The following is a 24,825-nucleotide window of genomic DNA, read 5'->3' as shown; positions in this document are numbered from 1 at the left end:
GCGGACTCTAAGCGATCTTGTAGCCTCCTGGCGTACTCTCGCCCTGGGGGAGCGTCCAGTGCATCTGGTGGCTTGCCGAACGCTATTTCTGCTGGTGTCCGCAGTTCTCGACCTAACATAAGCAGCGCTGGGGTGCAGGAGGTGGACTCGTGTGTGGCGGATCTGTAGGCCATGAGGATGAGCGGCAGGTGCGTGTCCCAGTCCCTCTGGTGTTCCTCCGTGAGGATGGCCAACTGCTTTTTCAGCGTTCTATTGAATCTTTCTACAAGGCCATCGCTCTGGGGGTGCAATGCTGTGGTCCGTGTCTTTTTAATGTTCAGTTTCTCGCACATGGTGGCGAACACTCGTGACTCAAAGTTTCTCCCTTGGTCACTGTGTAGGGTCTCTGGTGCTCCGAACCTACTGAACATGCCGGTTACTAGTGCGTCGACCACCGTCCCCGCCTCCTGGTCGGGTAGTGCGTACGCCTCTGGCCATTTTGTGAAATAGTCCATGGCGACCAGGACGTACTTGTTCCCACTGTCTGAGCAGGGAAAAGGTCCCATCACGTCTACCCCTACCCTCTCCATGGGGGCTCCTGCTGCTAGCTGTTGAAGCGGGGCGCGAGACTGATCTAACGGGCCTTTGTACGCTGCGCAGAGGTCGCAGCGTCGACAGAAGTCCTGTACGTCTCTCCCCATCCTCCCCCAATAAAACCCTTGTCTGATACGGCGGAGCGTTTTGTTTACCCCGAAGTGCCCAGCCCCTACAGTTCCATGGCAGCTCCTGCACACCTCCTCCCTCAACGTTGTCGGCACTACTTTCCGCCACTTATGCTCTCCTGTCGCTGGCTCCTTCCAGGACTTCATCAGCACTCCGTTACTCAAACTCAGGGTGTCGAACCCCGCCCACAGCCCTTTGGTTGTGTCGGTGGCCCCTGCCACCTCTTCCCAGGGCGGCTTCTGGCCCTCTTCTACCCATTGCAGTACTGGTGACAGCTCTCTGTCGTTTTCTTGGTGGCCCCTCCAATCCGCTGCCTCTGCTACCCGCAGCGTCCTGCACACTGGCCCATCCCCTGTGTGGTTAGGGCAGATCCTAGCTTCCTCTTGGAGCTCTCTCTCTCTTCCTTCTCTCTTTTCGCAGTATGTACACCCTCTCTCTGCGCAGGGTCGTCTTGACAGGGCGTCTGCGTTGACGTGGCGCGCCCCTGCCCTGTGTTCTATCGTGAAGTTGTAGTCTGCCATTTTCTCTAACCAGCGGCACACTTGTCCCTCCGGCTCTCTGAAGGACCATAGCCACTGCAGCGCCGAGTGGTCGGTCCGTATGGTGAACCGTGGCTGTCCCAGGAGGTAATATCTAAAGTGTCTTAGTGCTTCTACTACGGCGAGGAGCTCCCGGCGGGTGACGCAGTAGTTACGTTCTGCTTTATCGAAAGTCTTGCTATAGTACGCCACCACCCGCTCCCCGTCCGGCCCCGCCTGGGACAGCACGGCTCCCATACCCCCATTGCTGGCATCAGTGTCTAGTAGGAACGGCAGGGCGGGGTCTGGTGCTCTAAGCACTGGAGACTCGGTCAGTGCTTTCTTGAGGGCTTTGAATGCTAGGTGGCATTCTGTCGTCCAGTGGAAGTCTGCGTTCTTCTCTTTTAACCTGAACAGCGGTTCCGCTATTTTAGAAAACCCGTTCACGAATTTCCTGTAGTATGCGGCTAGCCCTACGAAGCTCTCGAGTTCGCCTTTGTTTCTGGGGGTGGGCCACTCCACGACCGCCTGAGTCTTCTCTTCTAGGGTGCGAATGCCCCCCGCGCCGATGCCATGCCCTAAGAACTCCACCCTCCTCTTCAGGAAGTGGCACTTGTCTGGGTGTAACTTTAGACCCGCCTCTGCTATCTTCTGCAGGACTTTTCGTAACGCCCCCACTGCGGCCTGGAACGTGCCCCCGTGTGTCAAGATGTCATCTAAATACACGACGCATTCGGATCGGGGAATGTCTCCCAGCAACTTCTCCATTAACCTCTCGAACGTTGCTGGTGCGTTGCACAGCCCGAAGCTGAGTACTCGAAACTGCCACAGCCCCTTCTCTGTGCGGAAGGCGGTCTTTTGCTTGGCATCGTCGCGGAGGGGCACCTGCCAGTACCCGCTACGGAGGTCTAGGGATGAGAACCAGGATGACTCTCCCGCGGCGTCTAACAGTTCCTCTATGATGGGCATCGGGTATGCGTCTTTTTTTGTTACTTTGTTCAGCCCCCTATAGTCTACACAAAATCGCATTTTGGTGCTATTTTTCTTTTTCACCAGCACTACCCCCGACGCCCACGGGCTGTCTGATGGCTCGATGATCCCCGCCCGCAGCATGTTCTCTACAGCTTCGTTCGCTATCTCTCTCCTCGCCGCTGGGATCCGACGGGGATATGACCTGACGGGTCGCGCCCCCTCCGTGTCTATTTCGTGTTCCACCAGGTGGGTACATCCTAGCTCATCATCTGACATGGCGAAAATGTCTTTATATTCCTCTAGTACCCTCCACAGTTCATCGCTCTGCTGGGTCTCTAACCCTTCGCTTTGGCGTTTGTGCAATCCCCTGAGCATCTCTAACCTCTCTCTCTCCCCCTCTGCCTGTTGCGCTGGCTGAGGGCAAGTGTTTGGAGGTGGGCTAGGGGTGGGGCTTTGTGGAGGGGCTTGGTCTGCTGGGTGGGGCTCATGCACTACGGTGACGCGATATACAGTGATATTATTTACATTAGCTCTCTCCTCTGGAACGGTGGGAGGGTGGCCCATCTGGACTACTGGCCCCCCTGCAAATGTCAATGTGCTTTTTCCTAGGTCTACTGTGCATTTGTTTAGCGTCAAGTAGTCTTCCCCTAGGATGCAGGGTCCCGTCATTTCTACCACCCACACCGGAAAGTCCACTGTCTGTTCTCCCACTGTTATCATTACGTGCCCCCTCCCCCTCATTGGCATCAACTCACCGGATACTGTTCTTAGTAGTTGTGCTGCTGGCTGCTCCAGGCGCGTCCCCTCGGGCATCATGTTGACGTTCACCAGCGTTGCCGTACACCCCGTGTCCACCAGGGCGGCGCAGTATCTCCCCTGTATGTAGACTGGAACATGGCAGCCGTTCATCGCGCGCGGCCCGCTCTGCATGCTGACAGCTCCGGCGATGTCGTCTACTTCGGGGCCCGGCGGAGCCCCACCTCTCCGTTGCTGTCGGTGGGCCCCCTCCTGCGATGATGTGGCTACGGGGACTGTGGCATCGTAGACCCGTCTCGCCCCATCTGGACGGGCCCTGTGCCGTTTCCCTGGTTCCACGCTCTCTGGCGGCAGTCTGCTTCCCGATGTCCGGGGCGTCCGCATCCCCAGCAGATCATGTTCCCTCTGGCCCAGCTGTTGTTCCGCTGAGTGGGCTGTCGAGCGGGGTTGGGCTGCAGGGTCGCTCTGCGGAGCAGTTGTTCTGTCAGCTGTTGTACTGACTCGGACAGTTCTTTCACCCTGTCGCCCTGCTCTCTCACCGTGTTGCTTTGCTCTGCCCAGGCCGTCTTCCACGCTGGTTCTTCTTGTAACTGGCTCTCCGCGGCCATTCTGACCACTGGGGCGGCCTCCGTTATGCTGCTGCTCTTGTCCCAGCCTTCTACTGTCTCTATCTCCAGTGCCAGCCCCAGCGCTGCTCCCAATGTTTTCGGGTGTCCCAGCGTTACTTTCTGGCTTAGGCTCCGTGGCTCGATGGCCTGGACAAAGTAGCTTAGGGCTAGTCCATCCAGCGTCTCCGTCGGTAGCTGGCTGTATGCGCGCCGGCTGAGAGTCTCAATGTCCGTTGCCAGTGCACGTAGTGACTCACCCTGTCGTCTGCGTCTGTTACACAGTTCTGCGGCTACGATGGCCTGCTCCTCGCATCTGCCGAAACGTCTCTGCAGGACCCCCATCACCACATCCCAGTCCTTTGTATCAGCTATTGCCGACACGCACGCTGTAGCTTCGCCCTCGAGGGCCATGACGAGGTAGCTGGCTCTCTCCTTTCTCGTCCAGCCATTCCAATCTGCAGCCTCTGTAAACTGCTTGCAGTACGCCTCCCATTCGACTTTACCGTTGAATTTTGGCGGGGTGATTTCCGCTCGCCGTCTTTTGCCGCCTCGACCCGTGTCCCGTCTTTGTCCTCGGGCCGTAGGCTGGCTCCGCTGGTCTGTGGCACAGCCTCCATGGCTACAGCGGCAGTGTCAACCCGCTCGATCTTCACTCTCACCGGTCCCGGTTCTTCCGCTCCTTCTCCCGCCTCGCTAGCTTGCCTGCTAGCTCCCTTGGGCTGCGGGTTAGCTTCCGTGGCTACGGTGCTAGCTCTGTCTGGCTCGGATTTTATTTTCACCAACCCCAGGCTTTCTGTTGTTTTTCTTTCTTGGATCCCTGTGGTAGCAGCTGCGTCTACCCAGACATCATCCTCCTCGGCCGGCTGGTAGTCTGCCCCGGCTCTCGCCTCTCCCGCCTCTCGGTTGAGCCGCTTGCGCTCTTTCTTCAGGAACTTGTTAACCATTTCGCTAATCTGGAGGCAATATTCACCGTTTAAACTTCTGACGCCAGTGTAACGTATCCGTTATCTCATGAGGCAGAGGCTTCTTGATGGTACAAGGGTCTTTATTCACAGTTAGTTATATTACAACTCTCAGCGGTTGTCACGCTCAAAGCTAGCAGCTTTCCCTCCAAGTAGTGTGTGTGGACTGACGCGCATGCTCAGTTCACTCCAGAAGTATCCCCCCAGCATAGTGTTCCCCCAATACAACACTCCCACACATCAGTTCCTATCTGCAGTCGAGACACTACCAATGCTCACCCCTGTATGTGTACTGCTGATTCGCTACATAATTATAAAGTGTCGCTCAGCACATGGACGCAGACGAAAAAGAAAGTGTCGCTCATGGTGTTGCATTTATACTTCAGTGAACGTTCGCCTCGGTTCAACGGTCACGTGACACTCGAACGCTATAAGTGCAGACAGCCAAGAGAAGAGAGGGAATGCACAGTGAAACCACCTCGGAGGCAAGATGTAACATACTTGGCTGCAGCCGCATCTAAACGACACACAACCACACGACTCAACTCCTCTCTCTCTGGGAAACTGGTTACGGTGTTCTTTGTGATTTTCACGAAGTCATACATCAAGGACAGGCTGATAAAAATAGCGGGGACACGTTCATTCATTTCAATCGAGCGAAAACCAAAACGAATTTCACCAGGTAGCAGACACTGCTCGCCGACACTTGAAAGTGTCGACTCAAGTCCTCATTTCTGCCGGCGACGGTTTCAAAAGTGTCGCCAGACCAAGCATAAATGGGGCTTTACTGGTGTTAATCATTCATCCTCAAACGATAGACGAGGCGAGATGAGACACCTCCGCTATTTGGAGTACATTCAGTTCACACTGTACATTTCTGTACAGTGTGAACACACTACCTACTCAATTTGAGTATAAAAAGTACGCTGAGTAGAGATACTGTAATCGAACAGGCCCGTTCACTTTAAGTTATTCAGTGTTTCTTGTGGATTGTCCGTTTTGATTCTGTTTGCATCAGAATCATGTCAGGCTGATGATGCCATCATGCTGTTGTCATCACCCTGCGCCTTATGAACATGTTGGTTGTTGTTATGTTGTGTTATGAACATGTTGGTTGTTGTTATGTTGTGTTATGAACATGTTGGTTGTTGTTATGTTGTGTTATGAACATGTTGGTTGTGTTCCAGGTAAAGTCGGGCCCCCCGGGCCCCTCGGTGAACCGGGCCCAACAGGAGACATGGGACTGATGGGAATGCATGGCCCCCCCGGATCCCCCGGCAGAACCACACCTGGTCAGTACCACCAACCCATGAGCAAGGCAGCTGTGAGTGACTGTGTTGTACTGTCAGTTCCAGTAGAAACCAGGAGAGACTGTGTTGTACTGGTCAGCTCCAGTAGAAACCAGGAGAGACGGTGTTATACTGTGAGCTCCAGTAGAGGCCAGTAGAGACTGTGTTGTACTGTCAGCTCCAGTAGAAACCAGTGGACACGGTGTTATACTGTGAGCTCCAGTAGAAACCAGTAGAGACTGCATTGTACCGGTCAGCTCCAGTATATGCCAGTAGAGACTTGTGTTATACTGTCAGCTCCAGTAGAAACCAGTAGAGATTGTGTTATACTGTCAGCTCCAGTAGAAACCAGTAGAGATTGTGTTATACTGTCAGCTCCAGTAGAAACCAGTAGAGATTGTGTTATACTGTCAGCTCCAGTAGAAAGCAGTAGAGACTGTGTTATACTGTCAGCTCCAGTAGAAACCAGTAGAGATTGTGTTGTACTGTCAGCTCCAGTAGAAACCAGTAGAGATTGTGTTATACTGTCAGCTCCAGTAGAAACCAGTAGAGATTGTGTTATACTGTCAGCTCCAGTAGAAAGCAGTAGAGACTGTGTTATACTGTCAGCTCCAGTAGAAACCAGTAGAGATTGTGTTATACTGTCAGCTCCATTAGAAAGCAGTGGAAGGTGGTACTGGTACTGTATGAAGCTAAATGTTGATGCTCCTCTCTCTCTCAGGACCGACCGGTGTCCCGGGCCGCCGAGGAGTTTCAGGTTCCAAGGGAGATAAAGGAGAACCTGGCCAGCTGTTCATCAACGGCCCCACACCTGGAGAACCTGGGAAACATGGCCTCCCAGGGCCCAGAGGACCTAAAGGAGAGCACGGGGCTCCAGGTCTCACACCTCTAATCCATCCAATCAGCCGCCCCCACCAATAGATCATATTGTCGCTGTCGGGCAGAAACCTTGTATCTCCAAATTTGGCCTTTTTTAATGGATTTTGTGGGTACTGAAAAACAACCTGTGAGGGTGTCCGGGTAGTGTCGCGGTAGATTCCCTGCCTACCAACACGAGGGTCGCAGGTTCGCGCCCCCGTGTTACCTCCGACTTGGTCGGGTGTCCATACAGGCACGATTGACTGTGTCGGCCGGTGGAAAGCCGGAATAAGGGTATGTGTCCTGGTCACTGCACTAGCGCCTCCTCTGGTCAGTCGGGGTGCCTGTTTGGGGCAGAAGGGAACTGGTGGGAATAGCATGATCCTCCCACGTGCTACATCCTGCCGGTGAAGCTCCCCGCTGTCAGGCTGGCTACTGTGCATGTTTCGGAGGAACCATGGTGGTCTTGGCTCTCCCCCGATCGGCAGAGGGTCGGGCAGCGACCGGAGCAGCCAATATGGCAGCATGGGGATTGGCCAAGTATAATTGGGGAGAAAATGGGGGAAATCACACACACACACACACACACACACACAAACGGCTGGCAACCGCACGTGGCGGAGGAAACATGGTGCTAGTCTATGGCTCTCCCATGTCATCAATACTATTACACTATGTTAAAATGGGAATGTTTTTTCTTCCTTGTGAAAAATTTGAGATGCAAGGTTTTCCGCCCGACAGCGACGATACGATGAATGCTTCTGGTTTTGGTCCTGACTTGGTTCTGACTTGGTTCTGTCTGCAGGTCGGTACTGTCTGCCTGGAGCTCCAGGACAGTCTGGTGAGCCAGGTGACCAGGGCCCCCCAGGAGCCGGTGGCTTCTCAGGGGTCAAAGGTCAGTTCCTGGACTCTGCATTTTTACTTTGTATTACTTATATTTTATTTCTCTACGAAGGTCTCATTGAGATACAAGATCTCGTCTTCCAGGGAGTCCTGGTCAAGAAGCCAGCAAGGCAGTTTCACAGGAATAGATCAAATTGACATGGTATACCTAGAATAAACAGAGGCTGTGGTACAGATGAAGTGAGTGGGAGATAGTACCACCAATGGTAAAAACAAACAAACAGTGCGTTTCAAATCAAGATGACAGGAAACAGCAGCATTTCCCTTTTAGAGCAGTCTGGACACGCCCTTTAAAGATGTTCAAAGGAAGCGGTAGTTATAAAGTGAGGCTATTTTGCAGCTCACTTCATGCCCAGGGTGCAGAGAAGGAAATAAATGGTTTTACCTTGTTCTGAGTGCACCCTGGGGACAGCATTGTTGCTTTGATTGACAGCTGTCACCCAAGTCACCTGTAACTGTGTGTGTGTGTGTGTGTGTGTGTGTGTGTGTGTGTGTGTGTGTGTGTGTGTATGTGTGTGTGTGTGTGTGCGCGTGTGTGCATGTGTGTGTGTGCGTGTGTGCGTCTGCGTGTGCACGTGCACGTGCACGTGCGTGCTTGTGCACGTGTGCACGCGTGTGTGTGTAGGGGGTCGTGGCGAGTGTTTGTGTCCCCCCGTTGAAGTGGAGGGTCCCCCTGGCCCCGTGGGCGAGCCTGGGTTGCCAGGGTTACCGGGGTTTCCAGGGGCATCGGGGCCAAGAGGAGAGCCCGGTTCAGCCGGAGCCCCCGGGGAGGCAGGCAGGCAGGTGAGGTCACAGGTCACCCTGACAGACAGCCAGGTGTTTGTCAGTACCAAATCGGTTCCAGCTACAGAATCGGTTATGCACATGTGTGAGCGGTCCGCCATCTTGGAAAAGCTAGCTATGGCAATCCACTTGGACAAACTTCACACTGCATGTGGTTTTCTATGCAGGCTGGAGTTCATCCAAACAGTTTATTGCATTTTTGTTTGTTTGTAAGAATGTTTACTTTGGTGTGTTTGATTTTAAGACAGAATATGAATGAAAATATTTTATAATAAATCTGATATTTAAATACCACATCCACATTTATTCCAGCGACCACAGATGTAAATCAGCTATAGCTAAATTCTGGCCCAACGCTTGCTGTTGGTCAGGGTATTAAATTAGGGGGGGGGGGGGGGGCAGGGCTGGCGCTCAAAATAGTTTTTCGTGTCAGGTCAAAAAACGAAGCAAAATCTGGACACGTTTTTCTTTTTGACCATTCCTGTTTTATCACTATTCATTTTGGGTTGAAGAATGAATAAAACAGTTGAAAATCAAATTTTCAAACGGAATCTGAAAAACAAAACAAAAAAACAATTGAAATCTGACCCCATTTTTCATTTTGGCCACTCCCATTTTATCATTATTCCTTTTGGATTGAAGAACGAAAGACGTCCAGTCTACCCCTCAATTTTCGTTTTGGGACGGACTGCAAGACCATTTCAAGGTACGCCCACGGACATCGAAAACGCAAGTGAATTGTTGAAACGTCAAAATAAAAGTATGCATATGCGTGTTGTAGACAGACCACTGTAAATTAGAGACCTCAACATTTTTAACTTATACTTCCCGACTCAAAAAAGGGAACATTCCCTGCTCAACAAAGGTAACATTACTTTTGTTTATTAATCACTTTATTGGTGTTTAGATATTTGGTAAATGTGAAGTTGTGTGTTGAAGTGAGAGTCATTGGATAATGTATTATTCTTATATTATTATTATTACAGTGACTACATTTCAACATATAACTTATAAGCCTAAGTTTGTGTGTGTGTGTGTGTGTGTGTGTGTGTGTGTGTGTGTGTGTGTGTGTGTGTGTGTGTGTGTGTGTGTGTGTGTGTGTGTGTGTGTTTTGGTTTAGGGCCTGTGGGGGTTTCCAGGGGTCAGAGGGGTCAAAGGTCACAAAGGAGACCTAGTGGTGGAGGAGGCTCCAGGTGAGTCAAGCCACCCCACCCCACCCCACCCCACCCCACACACACACACACACACACACACACACACACTCGCACGCACGCACAACACGTCTTACTTCCTCACACAACACTCAAAGACAAAGGCAAGTGCAAAATCTTTGCTAGTTTCTAGCACTCCAAATCTTTTTTGTTCTTTTAATTACCACTGGGTCTCTGAAACATGTCTTTTGATGTACTGACCCAGTGGTAATGAAAACAAAAGAAACAAAGATGATTTTGAATGCTAGAAACTAGCAAAGATTTTTGCCCTTTCCCTTTGACTCGAATACGTATTCACCATTTTAAGAAGTTCTTTAGAATTCACCATTTTAGCAAGTTCTTAACACATTCACTGCCAGCCGTTTTTTCAATACTGTAGGTAGGTTCTGCCAAGTTTTTTTTTTGAGGATTCTGGCTCATCTTTCAAGAGCCGAGGATTATTTTCTGCTAAGATTTTGTGAACACAAATGATCTCAAAAGAACTAATAGAATGTGTGCTTTCTCTGTCTAAAAGAGTTAGTTTGTAGAGTTAGTAGTTATGTAGGCATTAGCAGTAGAATACAGCATGGTTTCAGCGTCTGAAAATTTATTCTGAGATAAATGGCTTTTTGTGAAATTCGATAGAACAGTCACTTTAACCATTTATTTTTGGCGTAAGACGTGAGACATCTAAACAATAGTTTTGAACAGTAATTTCCTCCATAGCAGCAGGAAACCCCCCTCTCCTTCAAACTCCTCCCTCCGTCGGTGTGTCTCTGGTGGCTTTGCAGCGTTTGTCACAAGCGAGGCTCTGCCTGCCTGTGCTGCCTGGCTGCTGGCGGCTGCTCTTTGGGCGAGTCTGCATGAGTCGTTTCGGTTGTGAGCTCAGCTGCAATGAAGCTGCGTGCGATTGTGGGCTTTCTGCCGTGTTTCAAAGTGTGTTGCACGCATAATCTATTATGCAAATTTGCAATCCCCCACCGCCAGCTCCCAGCGCGATAATGCGCGAAAGCGAAAGCGTTTTCGCCAATCCATTTTACAGTATGAGAGAATGGTTTCCTCGCGCGTTCCCCTGCAGTTTTGGCTCGGCTTTTTCTAGTCTGGAGAGCACTGTCGCCACTTAGTGGGTCGGTGGAATGGGTTGTACACGTTCGGTGGCTCCAATATTTTTATAGGAGACGTGGGGGGCGTTGATCCACATCCCACCGTCAATTTTTTTTTTTTTTTTTTTAAGACGAGATATCTCGTCATTGGCAGTCAACCGTTGGATTTTTTAAGACGAGATATCTCGTCAATGGCAGTGAACGTGTTAAAACAGATTTTTTTTAATAATAGCATTTGTTTTTTCTTAAAGGGATAGTTCAGTTTGTTTGAAGTGGGGTCCTATGAGGTACTCTCATACAGTCAGTGCACTGGGTAAAGCACTCTGGACGCATCGCCCACCGAGATAGGAGAACTGCACTCCAGCTGCAACAGGCACAGAGAGCTGTCTGCTGAGTGTGATGGGGGCCAAGAGCAAAAACATACAAAACAACAGAAAGAATACATAAAGTGCTTCCATACTGCTCACCTGGCATAATGCAAGTCTCCACAAGCCCTGTGATGCCAAGTTGACTTGAAAATATGTCATTTACACCCTGTTTTTAGCTGAAATCGTCACTGGAGCTAGCAGCTGAAAGTTCAACAACTAGGGTACAACCTTGCTACAGTGACGATTTCAGCTAAAAACAGGGTGTAAATGACATATTTTCAAGTCAACTTGGCATCACAGGGCTTGTGGAGACTTGCATTATGCCAGGTGAGCAGTATGGAAGCATTTCATGTATTTTTTCTGTTGTTTTGTATGTTTTTGCTCTTGGCCCCCATCACACTCAGCAGACAGCTCTCTGTGCCTGTTGCAGCTGGAGTGCAGTTCTCCTATCTCGGTGGGCGATGCATCCAGAGTGCTTTACCCAGTGCACTGACTGTATAAGAGTACCTCATAGGACCCCACTTCAAACAAACTGAACTATCCCTTTAAGACTAAAGTTAAGTCGATTTGTTTATGTCTCTGCTGTAACTGTCTCTGTGGGTCTCCAGGAGAGAAGGGGCCCCGGGGCCGAACGGGCCTCCCAGGCAGACCAGGCTTCACTGGGAGAAGAGGGACGGACGGGTTCCCCGGGGATCCTGGAGAGTCGGGTCCGGAGGTCAGTCAGATATTTTATACCAAGAGTCTAAGGGGCCGTGTCCACAGAAAGCATTTTCATAGCAGAGCGCCAGAGTGCTTCCAATACCCACAGACACAGAGCACACAGAGCTGACTCTGACAGTTAGGAGCTAACATTGGCTAGCTAGCATACAAGGTAAATAGCAAGCTAACATCAACCTTACAAGATAATACAATTCATAATTCTCACTGAGCCTCTCCTCCGCCATATTTGTTTATCTTTAGTCCCGAAAAACAAGAAACAGAAAAGCCAGCACTCAAAGTAAATCCTTTTGGTTGTTTTTAATACCTTCAGTAACAGCAGTGACATCAATACATGCTGAGGAAGGAACCAATCAGCCAGAAACCATAGCCTAACTGTATAGAACTGGCCCCAAGGTCTGGCCCCAATGCAAAATTTGAACGCTGTGACGTGAGTGATGTCTTTTCCTTTTTAGGGTTCTTGTGAACAGGAACCTGTACCAATTTAGTTCCGGGTTTCAATACCCATCAGTGATGTCATTCATTCTTCCCTGCAGAGGCTATAAGTAGGACGGGTAGAGTTTGTGTAACCAGTGAGTGAGTGAAGGTCCAACGCAGTGAGTGAGCGACTCCAGCAACAGTGTGTGTGTTTGTTTGTGTGTGTGTGTGTGTGTGTGTATGTGTGTGTTATGGGCTGCTCAAGCAACTTGAGCAACAGGGAAGAGCAGTTTGGTTGTAACGGCTGTGTGTCTCCGTCAGGGTGACAGTTTCCAAGGCTTCCCTGGTGACAGAGGCTTCCCCGGACTTCAGGGGCCAAAGGGTTCTCCGGGGCCCGCGGGGCCCGTGGGGGCCGGTGTGTCGGGGGCCGTGGGACAGCGAGGAGAGCCTGGGGAGCCAGGACCTCCAGGACCCGCTGGCCTGCTGGGGACGAAAGGAGTCGAGGGTAAGGAGCAGGGTGATACGGGCCAGTTCGTTAAGGAGCAGGGTGTAACGGCTCAGTTTGTTCTGTCAGCAGCAGGGTGTAACGGCTCAGTTTGTTAAGGAGCAGGGTGTAACGGCTCAGTTTGTTAAGGAGCAGCGTGTAACCGGTCAGTTTGTTAAGGAGCAGCGTGTAACCGGTCAGTTTGTTAAGGAGCAGCGTGTAACCGGTCAGTTTGTTAAGGAGCAGCGTGTAACCGGTCAGTTTGGGAGCAGCGTGTAACCAGTCAGTTTGGGAGCAGCGTGTAACCAGTCAGTTTGGGAGCAGCGTGTAACCGGTCAGTTTGGGAGCAGCGTGTAACCAGTCAGTTTGGGAGCAGCGTGTAACCGGTCAGTTTGCTAAGGAGCAGCGTGTAACCGGTCAGTTTGGGAGCAGCGTGTAACCGGTCAGTTTGGGAGCAGCGTGTAACCGGTCAGTTTGGGAGCAGCGTGTAACCGGTCAGTTTGTTAAGGAGCAGCGTGTAACCGGTCAGTTTGGGAGCAGCGTGTAACCGGTCAGTTTGGGAGCAGCGTGTAACCGGTCAGTTTGTTAAGGAGCAGCGTGTAACCGGTCAGTTTGTTAAGGAGCAGCGTGTAACCGGTCAGTTTGGGAGCAGCGTGTAACCGGTCAGTTTGTTAAGGAGCAGCGTGTAACCGGTCAGTTTGTTAAGGAGCAGCGTGTAACCGGTCAGTTTGGGAGCAGCGTGTAACCGGTCAGTTTGTTAAGGAGCAGCGTGTAACCGGTCAGTTTGGGAGCAGCGTGTAACCGGTCAGTTTGTTAAGGAGCAGCGTGTAACCGGTCAGTTTGGGAGCAGCGTGTAACCGGTCAGTTTGGGAGCAGCGTGTAACCGGTCAGTTTGTTAAGGAGCAGCGTGTAACCGGTCAGTTTGTTCAGTAAGAAGCAGGATGTAACAGGTCAGTTTGTTCAGTAAGAAGCAGGATGTAACAGGTCAGTTTGTTCAGTAAGAAGCAGGATGTAACAGGTCAGTTTGTTCAGTCAGCAGCATGGTGTAACAGGTCAGTTTGTTCAGTAAGAAGCAGGGTGTAACAGGTCAGTTTGTTCAGTAAGAAGCAGGGTATAATGGGTCAGTTTGTTCAGTAAGAAGCAGGGTGTAATGGGTCAGTTTGTTCAGTAAGAAGCAGGATGTAACAGGTCAGTTTGTTCAGTAAGAAGCAGGATGTAACAGGTCAGTTTGTTCAGTAAGAAGCAGGGTATAATGGGTCAGTTTGTTCAGTAAGAAGCAGGGTGTAATGGGTCAGTTTGTTCAGTAAGAAGCAGGGTGTAACAGGTCAGTTTGTTCAGTAAGAAGCAGGGTGTAACAGGTCAGTTTGTTCAGTAAGAAGCAGGGTATAATGTGTCAGTTTGTTCAGTAAGAAGCAGGGTATAATGGGTCAGTTTGTTCAGTAAGAAGCAGGGTGTAATGGGTCAGTTTGTTCAGTAAGGAGCAGGGTGTAATGGGTCAGTTTGTTCAAGTCAGTTTGTTCAGTAAGAAGCAGGGTATAATGTGTCAGTTTGTTCAGTAAGAAGCAGGGTGTAATGGGTCAGTTTGTTCAGTAAGAAGCAGGGTGTAATGGGTCAGTTTGTTCAGTAAGAAGCAGGGTATAATGGGTCAGTTTGTTCAGTAAGAAGCAGGGTATAATGGGTCAGTTTGTTCAGTAAGAAGCAGGGTGTAATGGGTCAGTTTGTTCAGTAAGGAGCAGGGTGTAATGGGTCAGTTTGTTCAGTAAGGAGCAGGGTATAATGGGTCAGTTTGTTCAGTAAGAAGCAGGGTATAATGGGTCAGTTTGTTCAGTAAGAAGCAGGGTATAATGGGTCAGTTTGTTCAGTAAGAAGCAGGGTGTAATAGGTCAGTTTGTTCAGTAAGGAGCAGGGTATAATGGGTCAGTTTGTTCAGTAAGGAGCAGGGTGTAATGGGTCAGTTTGTTCAGTAAGGAGCAGGGTGTAATGGGTCAGTTTGTTCAGTAAGAAGCAGGGTATAATGGGTCAGTTTGTTCAGTAAGAAGCAGGGTATAATGGGTCAGTTTGTTCAGTAAGAAGCAGGGTGTAATGGGTCAGTTTGTTCAGTAAGGCGCAGGGTATAATGGGTCAGTTTGTTCAGTAAGAAGCAGGGTATAATGGGTCAGTTTGTTCAGTAAGAAGCAGGGTGTAATGGGTCAGTTTGTTCAGTAAGAAGCAGGGTATAATGGGTCAGTTTGTTCAGTAAGAAGCAGGGTGTAATGGGTCAGTTTGTTCAGTAAGGAGCAGGGTATAATGGGTCAGTTTGTTCAGTAAGAAGCAGGGTGTAATGGGTCAGTTTGTTCAGTAAGGAGCAGGGTATAATGGGTCAGTTTGTTCAGTAAGGAGCAGGGTGTAATGGGTCAGTTTGTTCAGTAAGAAGCAGGGTGTAACAGGTCAGTTTGTTCAGTAAGGAGCAGGGTGTAATGGGTCAGTTTGTTCAGTAAGGAGCAGGGTGTAATGGGTCAGTTTGTTCAGTAAGAAGCAGGGTATAATGGGTCAGTTTGTTCAGTAAGGAGCAGGGTGTAATGGGTCAGTTTGTTCAGTAAGGAGCAGGGTGTAATGGGTCAGTTTGTTCAGTAAGAAGCAGGGTATAATGGGTCAGTTTGTTCAGTAAGGAGCAGGGTGTAATGGGTCAGTTTGTTCAGTAAGGAGCAGGGTATAATGGGTCAGTTTGTTCAGTAAGAAGCAGGGTATAATGGGTCAGTTTGTTCAGTAAGGAGCAGGGTGTAATGGGTCAGTTTGTTCAGTAAGGAGCAGGGTGTAATGGGTCAGTTTGTTCAGTAAGAAGCAGGGTATAATGGGTCAGTTTGTTCAGTAAGGAGCAGGGTATAATGGGTCAGTTTGTTCAGTAAGGAGCAGGGTGTAATGGGTCAGTTTGTTCAGTAAGAAGCAGGGTATAATGGGTCAGTTTGTTCAGTAAGGAGCAGGGTGTAATGGGTCAGTTGGTTCAGGATGTCTGGAGTTACTTCAGTTACAACAGTCTGTCTAATGAAACTGACTCTGACTCTGCCCCCTCCAGGTGACACTCTGCCCTGTGTACCCAGTAACCCCGGCCGTCCAGGAGAGAAGGGAGAGGCTGGTAATAAAGGTAAGCTCTGTCTGTCTGTCTGTCTGTCTGTCTGTCTGTCTGTCTGTCTGTCTGTCTCTCTGTCTGTCTGTCTGTCTGTCTCTCTCTGTCTGTCTGACTGTCTGTCTGTCTGTCTGTCTATCTGCCTTCCTGTGTGTCTGTCTGCATTGTGCTCCCAATTTCACAAAATCTGGCAACTTATATGATACAATGTAGGCCTACTACAAAGTACATTGTAGAGCTGTGACTCTGGTAAGTCAAAATGCTAACAGGCTCAATGAGTTTAGCCACCTCCATGTTTCAATAATAGTCTGTCTGTCTGTCTGTCTCTCCAGGCTTTAAAGGACAGACAGGTCCTCCAGGTTATCGAGGCGTCACTGGTCCTGATGGACTGAAGGGAGACAGAGGAGACTTTGGACTGCCAGGACCCCCTGGAGCTAAAGGTACTAATATGTAGTGACTGAAATTGTGTATAGGCCAATATACTGGTTACTTTACAATCTGGTTTCCACAGGTAAATGTCCAGAACGAGGCTGATATCTCAAAAAGTATAACACATTTATTTGCAGGCTTTTAGACAATAAAAGGCGTTTGAATGCGGGCAACAGGGCACATCTATGGCTACTCGAGGTTTGTATCTTGCAGCTACAAGCAGATGGGAGAGTTTCTCCTGTAGCAGGGCTGGGATGATCGTGTCAAAGGCCGAGCTAAAGCTACATTTCTGATAGTAGAACTTCATTCTGGAGGTGGTTTTCCCTCAGTTCTCATTTTTTTTTCTTTTTTTATGAATGAGCTGAGATTCCCGTCTTCCCGTGGCTTACCCTTTTAGACACACGTGGCTGATACTACTGTACCTCCACCGGCGGAAGGAATGGCGGAACAAAATGAAACTCCATTCCCTCCTTGTGACTTTTACATGGGACACTACACTAATAGGACATTACACTAATCTGACAACGATCAGGGCTTTCACAGGCTGTGTAAAAGGGGCTAAGAACACAGCTACCTCAGCTAACGCTCACCTTCAATCAACCCTGACCTTCAGTTAACCGTGACCTCAGATAACCCTGACCTCCAGCTGAGCCTGACCTCCTCTCCTCCTGCAGGAGCCCCAGGCTCTGTTGGAGATCCAGGCGAGGAAGGAGCTGAGGGCCCCATCTACGATGGAGAGCCAGGTACTGCACTGTGTGTGCGTGTGCGTGTGCGTGTGCGTGTGCGTGTGCGTGTGTGTGTGTGTGTGTGTGTGGCTGATGTTTGACCAAAGCTGTCTCATCTTCACTTTGCTATTTCTTTGTACAGTAGCCTACTTTATTATATAGGAGAATGTATGTGGAGGGCCATGTTTTTTGCATCATCTACACAGACCTGTAGGCAAACTGCAGCGGGTCAAGGAGTTGGTCCAAGATGGATTTTAGGTAGGACAGAACAAGGGGCTTGAAGGGACTTCATGACCACAGCAGTAGTATTTTAGTGCCAGGGGCCTTGTCTTTTTGGGGACGGGGATAAGGTCTGAACATGGTAGCCAAGCTCAGTATCGCAAGGCATGATACCCTACAGCCCAGAAACAGAAATTCCCGTCCACTTACGAAAGCAGCAGCTGTAAAACTGAACAAAAACTGATGGATGCATGGATGGATGGATGAAGAATAAATTAATGAATGAATGGATGAATGAATGAATGAAATAGAAGTGACCCAGATTTGACCCAGGTTGTGTCGCCCAGGCTCGCCAGGTTTCCCAGGGGCCCCAGGACTGAAGGGCCCAGCTGGGGACTCAGACATCGGGCCCCCAGGTCCCCTCGGCTTCACAGGGCCCCCGGGCCATCAGGGACCTAAAGGAGTGCCCGGCCCGCCCGGCGCAGAGGGGATACCAGGTACTGTAAGTGCTAACCCTTACTCTAACCTCTCAGAGGGGATACAGGGTAAGTGCTAACTAACCCTTATCCTAACCTAGCGCAGAGGCTGTATGTGTGGAGAGAGACCAGCCAGTGATCTCTCCTCTCGCAGTCTGTATGTGTGGAGAGAGACCAGCCTGTGATCTCTCCTCTCACAGAGTATCTCAGTATGGAGAGAGATTAGCATTGGGTTGCAACAGCTATGCGTAAGTTGAAACGTAGCCTACTGTAGTTTGATACCTCATACCTTGTTATGAGCAGTTTCATGGAGGAACTATTTTCTTTTGACTGAACTACACCCGCTAGCTGCTAGCTAGTTGCTACATGAGACTGCAAAAGAAAATAGTTCCTACATGATAAACTGCTCACAACAAAGTCTGTGCATTATCTTGAGTAACCCGGTCATCATTTCTGGAAAGAGACAGTGCTGTTGAGTTTTTCAAATGTATTTTTTTTGGTGCTTCGAGCACCACAAGCCGAGTGCCATCCAGTTCCATTGTATTGGAGAGAGGCAGACATCTCTGTGGCCGATATCGCCAAAACTCAGGCAACTATCCCAAAACGATATAGATGGATAAATACAGTAGCACTACAGGTGAGAGGAAAAATATGTATTTTGGATTTTAGGGTGAGCTGTCCCTTTAACTCAAGAGATAACTTACATTCAGTTGATGCAACTGCCTGCAGCCTCTGATCTTCCCTGTGATCCTCCAGGAGTCCCAGGCCTGTCCGGAGGCCCCGGGGCCAGGGGTGTGAAAGGGCAGGATGGGGCCTCAGGCCGCCCCGGTCCCCAGGGCCCCAAGGCAGAGCGCTGTGATGCAGGAGCCACCGCCCCTCAGGGGCCCCGCGGCGTAACCGGTAACATTGGACCCCCAGGTAAACACTAAGTTCACTTCAGTCAGAGATATGTCATCACTCAGACTGTGATGTCATCACGGTGATGTCATCACTCTGTTTCTCAGGACGGCCGGGGGAAAAAGGATTGACCGGAGAGCACGGGCTCCCAGGCATTGGCTCCCAAGGCCCCAATGGCAAACCGGGCTCTCCAGGCTTCCCCGGGTACCCGGGCCCCCAGGGGCCCCCCGGGCCCTGTGGAGACCCAGGGCAGCCAGGAGCTGACGGACAGAAAGGTGAGGTCATCATTATGGCAATTGCTGGCATGATCTTCCAGGTCAGGCATCTGACTTTGAGTTTGAGTTGAATCATTCTGACTTACAATACAAGATTGAATTATGCAGAATGTACACGCTGATTGTCCAGGTGGAACCCAGGTATTTTGTGCTTGTAACAACGGGGACAACCTGGCCAATGAGGATTAGAGGGCTCTGTGACTTTGTGTTATGTGAAGTAACTAGGTAGTTCCAAGAATAGTTCCAGGAAGTAAGTGATGGGCCGTTGTCTTAAATTTTCTCCATTTTGAGTTGATGGTGGTCAAATGACAGACATTTTTGTTTATGTATTTGTACTTGTGTATTTTGTACGACGTGAAACGTGTTTTTGCCTTCTTGGCCAGATCACCCTTGAAAAAGAGACCTCGGTCTCAATGGGTTTTTATTTTCTGGTTAAATAAAGGTTTGATTGATTGATTGATTGATTGAATGCATAAAATAAAGCTGATAATATGCAATTTGATTCTTTGAACATATTGCCCTTTCAAAGTACATCACAAACTCTACAATGTTGCTTAATCCAGAACCTCATTTCTGGGAACTGTTGTGAAATTTAAAAGGTCCATTGGAGTGAAGGGAGATGGCACAACTCTTACTATCTCAGTCGCTCTGATATAACTGTGTGTGCAGGTGTGCAGGGAACCTCAGGTAGAGACGGCTCCGCGGGGCACCCGGGGGCCAACGGAGCACCCGGCATCCTGGGGACCAAGGGTGACACGGGTTTTGACGGAATAGCCGGAGCACCTGGCTTTGACGGACACAAAGGAGGGAAAGGTAAACTATGTACTAGTACCAAACCCATCATACTATGTAGGCTACTACTTACAGTACTGCAGTACCAAACCCATCATACTATGTAGGCTACTACTTACAGTACTGCAGTACCAAACCCATCATACTATGTAGGCTACTACTTACAGTACTGCAGTACCAAACCCGTCATACTATGTAGGCTACTACTTACAGTACTGCAGTACCAAACCCATCATACTATGTAGGCTACTACTTACAGTACTGCAGTACCAAACCCATCATACTATGTAGGCTACTACTTACAGTACTGCAGTACCAAACCCATCATACTATGTAGGCTACTACTTACAGTACTGCAGTACCAAACCCGTCATACTATGTAGGCTACTACTTACAGTACTGCAGTACCAAACCCATCATACTATGTAGGCTACTACTTACAGTACTGCAGTACCAAACCCGTCATACTATGTAGGCTACTACTTACAGTACTGCAGTACCAAACCCATCATACTATGTAGGCTACTACTTACAGTACTGCAGTACCAAACCCGTCATACTATGTAGGCTACTACTTACAGTACTGCAGTACCAAACCCATCATACTATGTAGGCTACTACTTACAGTACTGCAGTACCAAACCCGTCATACTATGTAGGCTACTACTTACAGTACTGCAGTACCAAACCCATCATACTATGTAGGCTACTACTTACAGTACTGCAGTACCAAACCCATCATACTATGTAGGCTACTACTTACAGTACTGCAGTACCAAACCCATCATACTATGTAGGCTACTACTTACAGTACTGCAGTACCAAACCCATCATACTATGTAGGCTACTACTTACAGTACTGCAGTACCAAACCCGTCATACTATGTAATACGACCAAGCCCTGTGGACCCAAGAGAAGTCGTAACGACAAGTTCATGAGTTCCATTAGAAGGCAGCAAAAATCGAAATACACTGATGTCATCATGACAATGTTGCTGCATTCACACCAAACGCGATTTCACGCAGTGAGATGAGGTACAAAAGCAATGCAAACACGCAAGCAGACTCCATTTTGCCCCCAGGTGACGTGACTGAGGCAAATGACATGACACAAATGACACAATATTCGCTCCAACCACTATTCGGTTTTTGAACTTGAGGGAAGAATTTGTGCTGCCAAACGTGAGCAAGTAGCATGATTTTTGTGATTGGTGTGAACACATGGTGAAATGTTGACAGTTCCAATGTGATTGACAGATCAAAATCAGTAGATCCCTCCCTTTGTGATTGACAGATAAATCAGTAGATCTCTCTCCCTGTGTGATTGACAGATAAATCAGTAGATCTCTCCCTGTGTGATTGACAGATAAATCAGTAGATCTCTCTCCCTGTGTGATTGACAGATAAATCAGTAGATCTCTCTCTCCCTGTGTGATTGGCAGATAAATCAGTAGATCTCTCCCTGTGTGATTGGCAGATACATCAGTAGATCTCTCCCTGTGTGATTGACAGATAAATCAGTAGATCTCTCCCTGTGTGATTGGCAGATACATCAGTAGATCTCTCTCCCTGTGTGATTGACAGATAAATCAGTAGATCTCTCTCCCTGTGTGATTGACAGATAAATCAGTAGATCTTTCTCCCTGTATGATTGACAGATAAATCAGTTGATCTCTCCCTGTGTGATTAGCAGATAAATCAGTAGATCTCTCCATGTGTGATTGGCAGATACATCAGTAGATCTCTCCCTGTGTGATTGACAGATAAATCAGTAGATCTCTCCCTGTGTGATTGGCAGATACATCAGTAGATCTCTCCCTGTGTGATTGGCAGATACAGCACTAGATCTCTCCCTGTGTGATTGGCAGATAAATCAGTAGATCTCTCCCTGTGTGATTGGCAGATACATCAGTAGATATCTCCCTGTGTGATTGACAGATAAATCAGTAGATTTCTCTCCTTGCCAGGCAGCCACGGGGCCCCGGGGCCCCCAGGAGAGACCGTTGGTGTCTCCATCAGAGGAGAGAGCGGCCCCCCCGGGCCCCCCGCCCCCCCCGGATTCACTGGACCACGAGGTCAGAGTGCTACCTAGCAACTGTTGCTATGCTACCTGAGGGCATAGGTTTGATTTTGACATAGGTAGGGGCAGGTCTGGATGGAATGTAACGCCCACTGGAAGCTGAGGCGTTTTGGAATAGGGCACCGCAGAGATGACATATTGTTGTAGGCCAATAACTCCCCAAGTCTAAAAGTCAATGGGATTTATGTATGGGGATTTTGTTTAAATCCATGAAATAAGGTATGTGATTAACAAAAGTTTATGATACAGCAAACTTCGTGTTCAGCAAGACAATCTTCACAAATGAGGACCACTTTTATGACTTTCGAAGCGTTTTCTGAAAATCACATTAAAAAAAACACATTTACGCTCCGAAAATCATAAAGGTGCTTCCTATTATCTTGCTGAATACGAAGTTCGCTGTTTCATGAACTTTTGTTAACTACCGACCTTATTTATAACCAAAATTCCCATACAGACGAAGGAACTGGAAGTGCTAGTCCTCCAGACCCATTCCTAATTCTCTTATGATAATAGACTTCTCACCCCCATTTCATGTCATCTAGAGCCTTAATTTATAGATACAGTAGACTAGCAATGTACCTGGCATGGACCAGGAGAAATGAATGGTCGTGTCAGGAGAGAAGACATGGCCGGGGTGAAGTCTGCTGTCTGCAGCAGGCTATAAACAGGCAAGTGGCCATTCTCACAAAATGGTACAAACTGCTGTCCAACAACTAAACATCTAATTAAAAAAGCATTAGCTATGCAAATCTTCGATGTTTACTATCTATTATTATTTATGCTAGATATGATTTACTAGATATTACAGTATTATCTATTGAAACCTGAAATAATATTTGAGATAGCCGTAAACTTAACTGTAGTGTGAAAGGAACAGCGACTGACGACTGATGACCGTCGGGTAGTACAGTATGTAGGAGCCATAAATGGGATGTAACCATCATTACTGGTATTGGTTATACCTGCTTTACTTCCTGCTTTACCACCACAAACGGCGGCTTTGAAAAGGGTCTATTGAACATCTGTCTCCACAGGAGGTCTCCAGTAAAACATTGAACATCTCTGTCCACAGGAGCTAAAGGCATGGGAGGGGCCAGAGGCAGACCGGGCTCTCCGGGGGTTAATGGCCCCCCAGGCATCCTGGGCTTCTGGGGCCCCCCAGGGGCTTCTGGCAAACCAGGAGCTTCAGGATCGCCGGGACCTGCAGGACCCAGAGGCATCATGGGCTTTCCTGGAGACACAGGAGATAACGTAAGCATGGACTAAACTAGACCAAACTAAACTAAACTAGACCAAACTAAACTCCATGGCAACCTCCATGGCTGAAAAATGAAGTCAATGCAGGAGTGCCTTAAGCCTCCACCAGGGGGTAGCTGCGCCATCCGAAGTCAGATTGTATAGAAGTGAATGGGCAAATGACCCTACTTCTCACTTGACTTATGACCTCAGTAAACACTTTCCTAATGAGTTGATGGTCTCTCCATCACTCATTTCAAGTCTTCTTGAATACAGCATGATGATCATTTGGTCAAGTATTGTCCCATTTAGAGTCAAGATGATAAAGCAGACTATGCTTTGGTCAGTCGCCTGTCCGGTGATCAAGCAGCCTGCTGATTAAAGACCCATAGCAAGCGACGCTGTTGCTCTGTGGGAAACACCATTGTCTTGCGCTAGCTGCGCTGTTGTCCCCCAAAACAATAATAATAATACATTATATATATATATATATATATATATATATATATATATATATATATATATATATATATATATATATATATATATATATGTTGGGCCAGACATTTGGAGTGAACATTGATATGGTGTAAGGAACATGTATGTTGAATGCAAGACATTTGAGTGAAAACTAACTGTGATTAAGGTTGGGTCCTGCGATCAAGCAGGTGGTGCCCCTAGGTTAATCCTTATCAAGGATTACATATTTGATATTTTAATAATTTTATGAAATATTAATAATTTTCGGATTATTAATATTTTATTTTACCCAACCAAATTTAATCCAAATAACGAGCACAACATATATATATATATATATAATGGGTGAACTGTGGTGTATTTAGTGTGGTATATGCTAAATATACCACAGCTGTGAGCCAATCAGATTGCTTGTTTTGAGAGAGCCGTTTTATAAATACACGTGGCCTTCTATCTAGTTTGGTAGGACTCCGTGTGTAAGGTCTGTGTGTGCTTTGGGCGTAACAGCCAGACCTAAAACCATGTAACAGCCTGACCTAAACACCGCCCCAAACAGGCGCCCTGACCAACCAGAGGAGGTGCTAGTGCAGCGACCAGGACTCATACCCATTCATACCCCATCGGCTTCCCACCTGCAGACACAGCCAATTGTGTCTGTAGGAATGTCTGACACAGCCGGAAAACCGATGTCGGGAATTTTACCCCCCCCCCCCCCCCCCCCCCGTCTGTACTCTGACTTAATGTTCAGGAGCTCAAACCCTCACTCTGCCTGTGTGTGTGTGTGTGTGTGTGTGTGTGTGTGTGTGTGTGTCTCTCTCTCTCTCTCTCTCTCTCACACTCACTCTGTCTATCTGTAGGGAGACCAAGGATCTACTGGAGCTTCAGGTGTACCGGGCTTCCCAGGATACACCGGGCTTAAAGGTAAGAACACAACCCACCATAACACAACGGGAGACAGCTCATTACTATGACTATTAATTATGCCTAGCCACTAGGCTTTAGCCAGCAATGCTAGCTCCTACTGTCAGTGTTTAGCAACACTCACTGGGCCCTATCTTGGTACAGGCGATATCCCCTATTTGCGCTTGCGCACCTGTGGGAATCAGTGGGACTGGACAGGTGTTATGCCGAGTTAAAAATGATATAATTGTTTGGGTAGACGTAACCTCCCTGTTTTCAAGTTAAAACAGACCCAAAATATGGTGAGGATGCAATACTCGCGGGGGAGCATAACTCATCACAACAACGGGCACAAGCGCAGATTAGAGGCATGCCAAATCATTTATGCATGGTGCAAATGGGATTTGGGCGGTGTTAACCACCAGAATTATTCACAGGTGTGGCCTGGCAATGCCTGGGCGTTACATCAATCAAACCAGATTCCCGTCTTGCAGTCCCTGTAATACAGTTTGCGTGAGGCATGCTGTAATTCTCCCCATGCGTAATTTGGATAGGTATAGGCCTATTGACTGTATACTGT

At 48.5% G+C, this 24,825-nt stretch overlaps 1 protein-coding gene across 1 annotated transcript in view; it reads left to right on the top strand.

Moving 5' to 3' along the window:
• LOC310776650 (uncharacterized protein) overlaps window positions 1–24,825 on the top strand; it is a 68,936-nt gene that overhangs the window by 32,611 nt on the left and 11,500 nt on the right. The window contains exons 19-35 of the mRNA XM_083636822.1: window positions 5,706–5,810; window positions 6,529–6,684; window positions 7,471–7,560; window positions 8,194–8,351; window positions 9,472–9,544; window positions 11,621–11,727; window positions 12,468–12,651; window positions 15,683–15,751; window positions 16,066–16,173; window positions 16,837–16,905; window positions 17,454–17,603; window positions 18,339–18,500; window positions 18,587–18,754; window positions 19,424–19,567; window positions 21,514–21,621; window positions 22,702–22,880; window positions 24,203–24,266. Of these exons, the coding sequence (XP_083492948.1) occupies window positions 5,706–5,810; window positions 6,529–6,684; window positions 7,471–7,560; window positions 8,194–8,351; window positions 9,472–9,544; window positions 11,621–11,727; window positions 12,468–12,651; window positions 15,683–15,751; window positions 16,066–16,173; window positions 16,837–16,905; window positions 17,454–17,603; window positions 18,339–18,500; window positions 18,587–18,754; window positions 19,424–19,567; window positions 21,514–21,621; window positions 22,702–22,880; window positions 24,203–24,266 (2,094 nt within the window). The remainder of the gene's footprint in view (window positions 1–5,705; window positions 5,811–6,528; window positions 6,685–7,470; window positions 7,561–8,193; window positions 8,352–9,471; window positions 9,545–11,620; window positions 11,728–12,467; window positions 12,652–15,682; window positions 15,752–16,065; window positions 16,174–16,836; window positions 16,906–17,453; window positions 17,604–18,338; window positions 18,501–18,586; window positions 18,755–19,423; window positions 19,568–21,513; window positions 21,622–22,701; window positions 22,881–24,202; window positions 24,267–24,825) is intronic.

The sequence above is a fragment of the Poromitra crassiceps genome, assembly GCF_964638095.1.
Source record: "Poromitra crassiceps genome assembly, chromosome: 5".
Classification (NCBI taxonomy): domain Eukaryota; kingdom Metazoa; phylum Chordata; class Actinopteri; order Beryciformes; family Melamphaidae; genus Poromitra; species Poromitra crassiceps.
The sequence above is the reverse complement of the archived record's forward strand: the minus strand, read 5'-3'. Positions and strand labels throughout refer to the sequence as shown.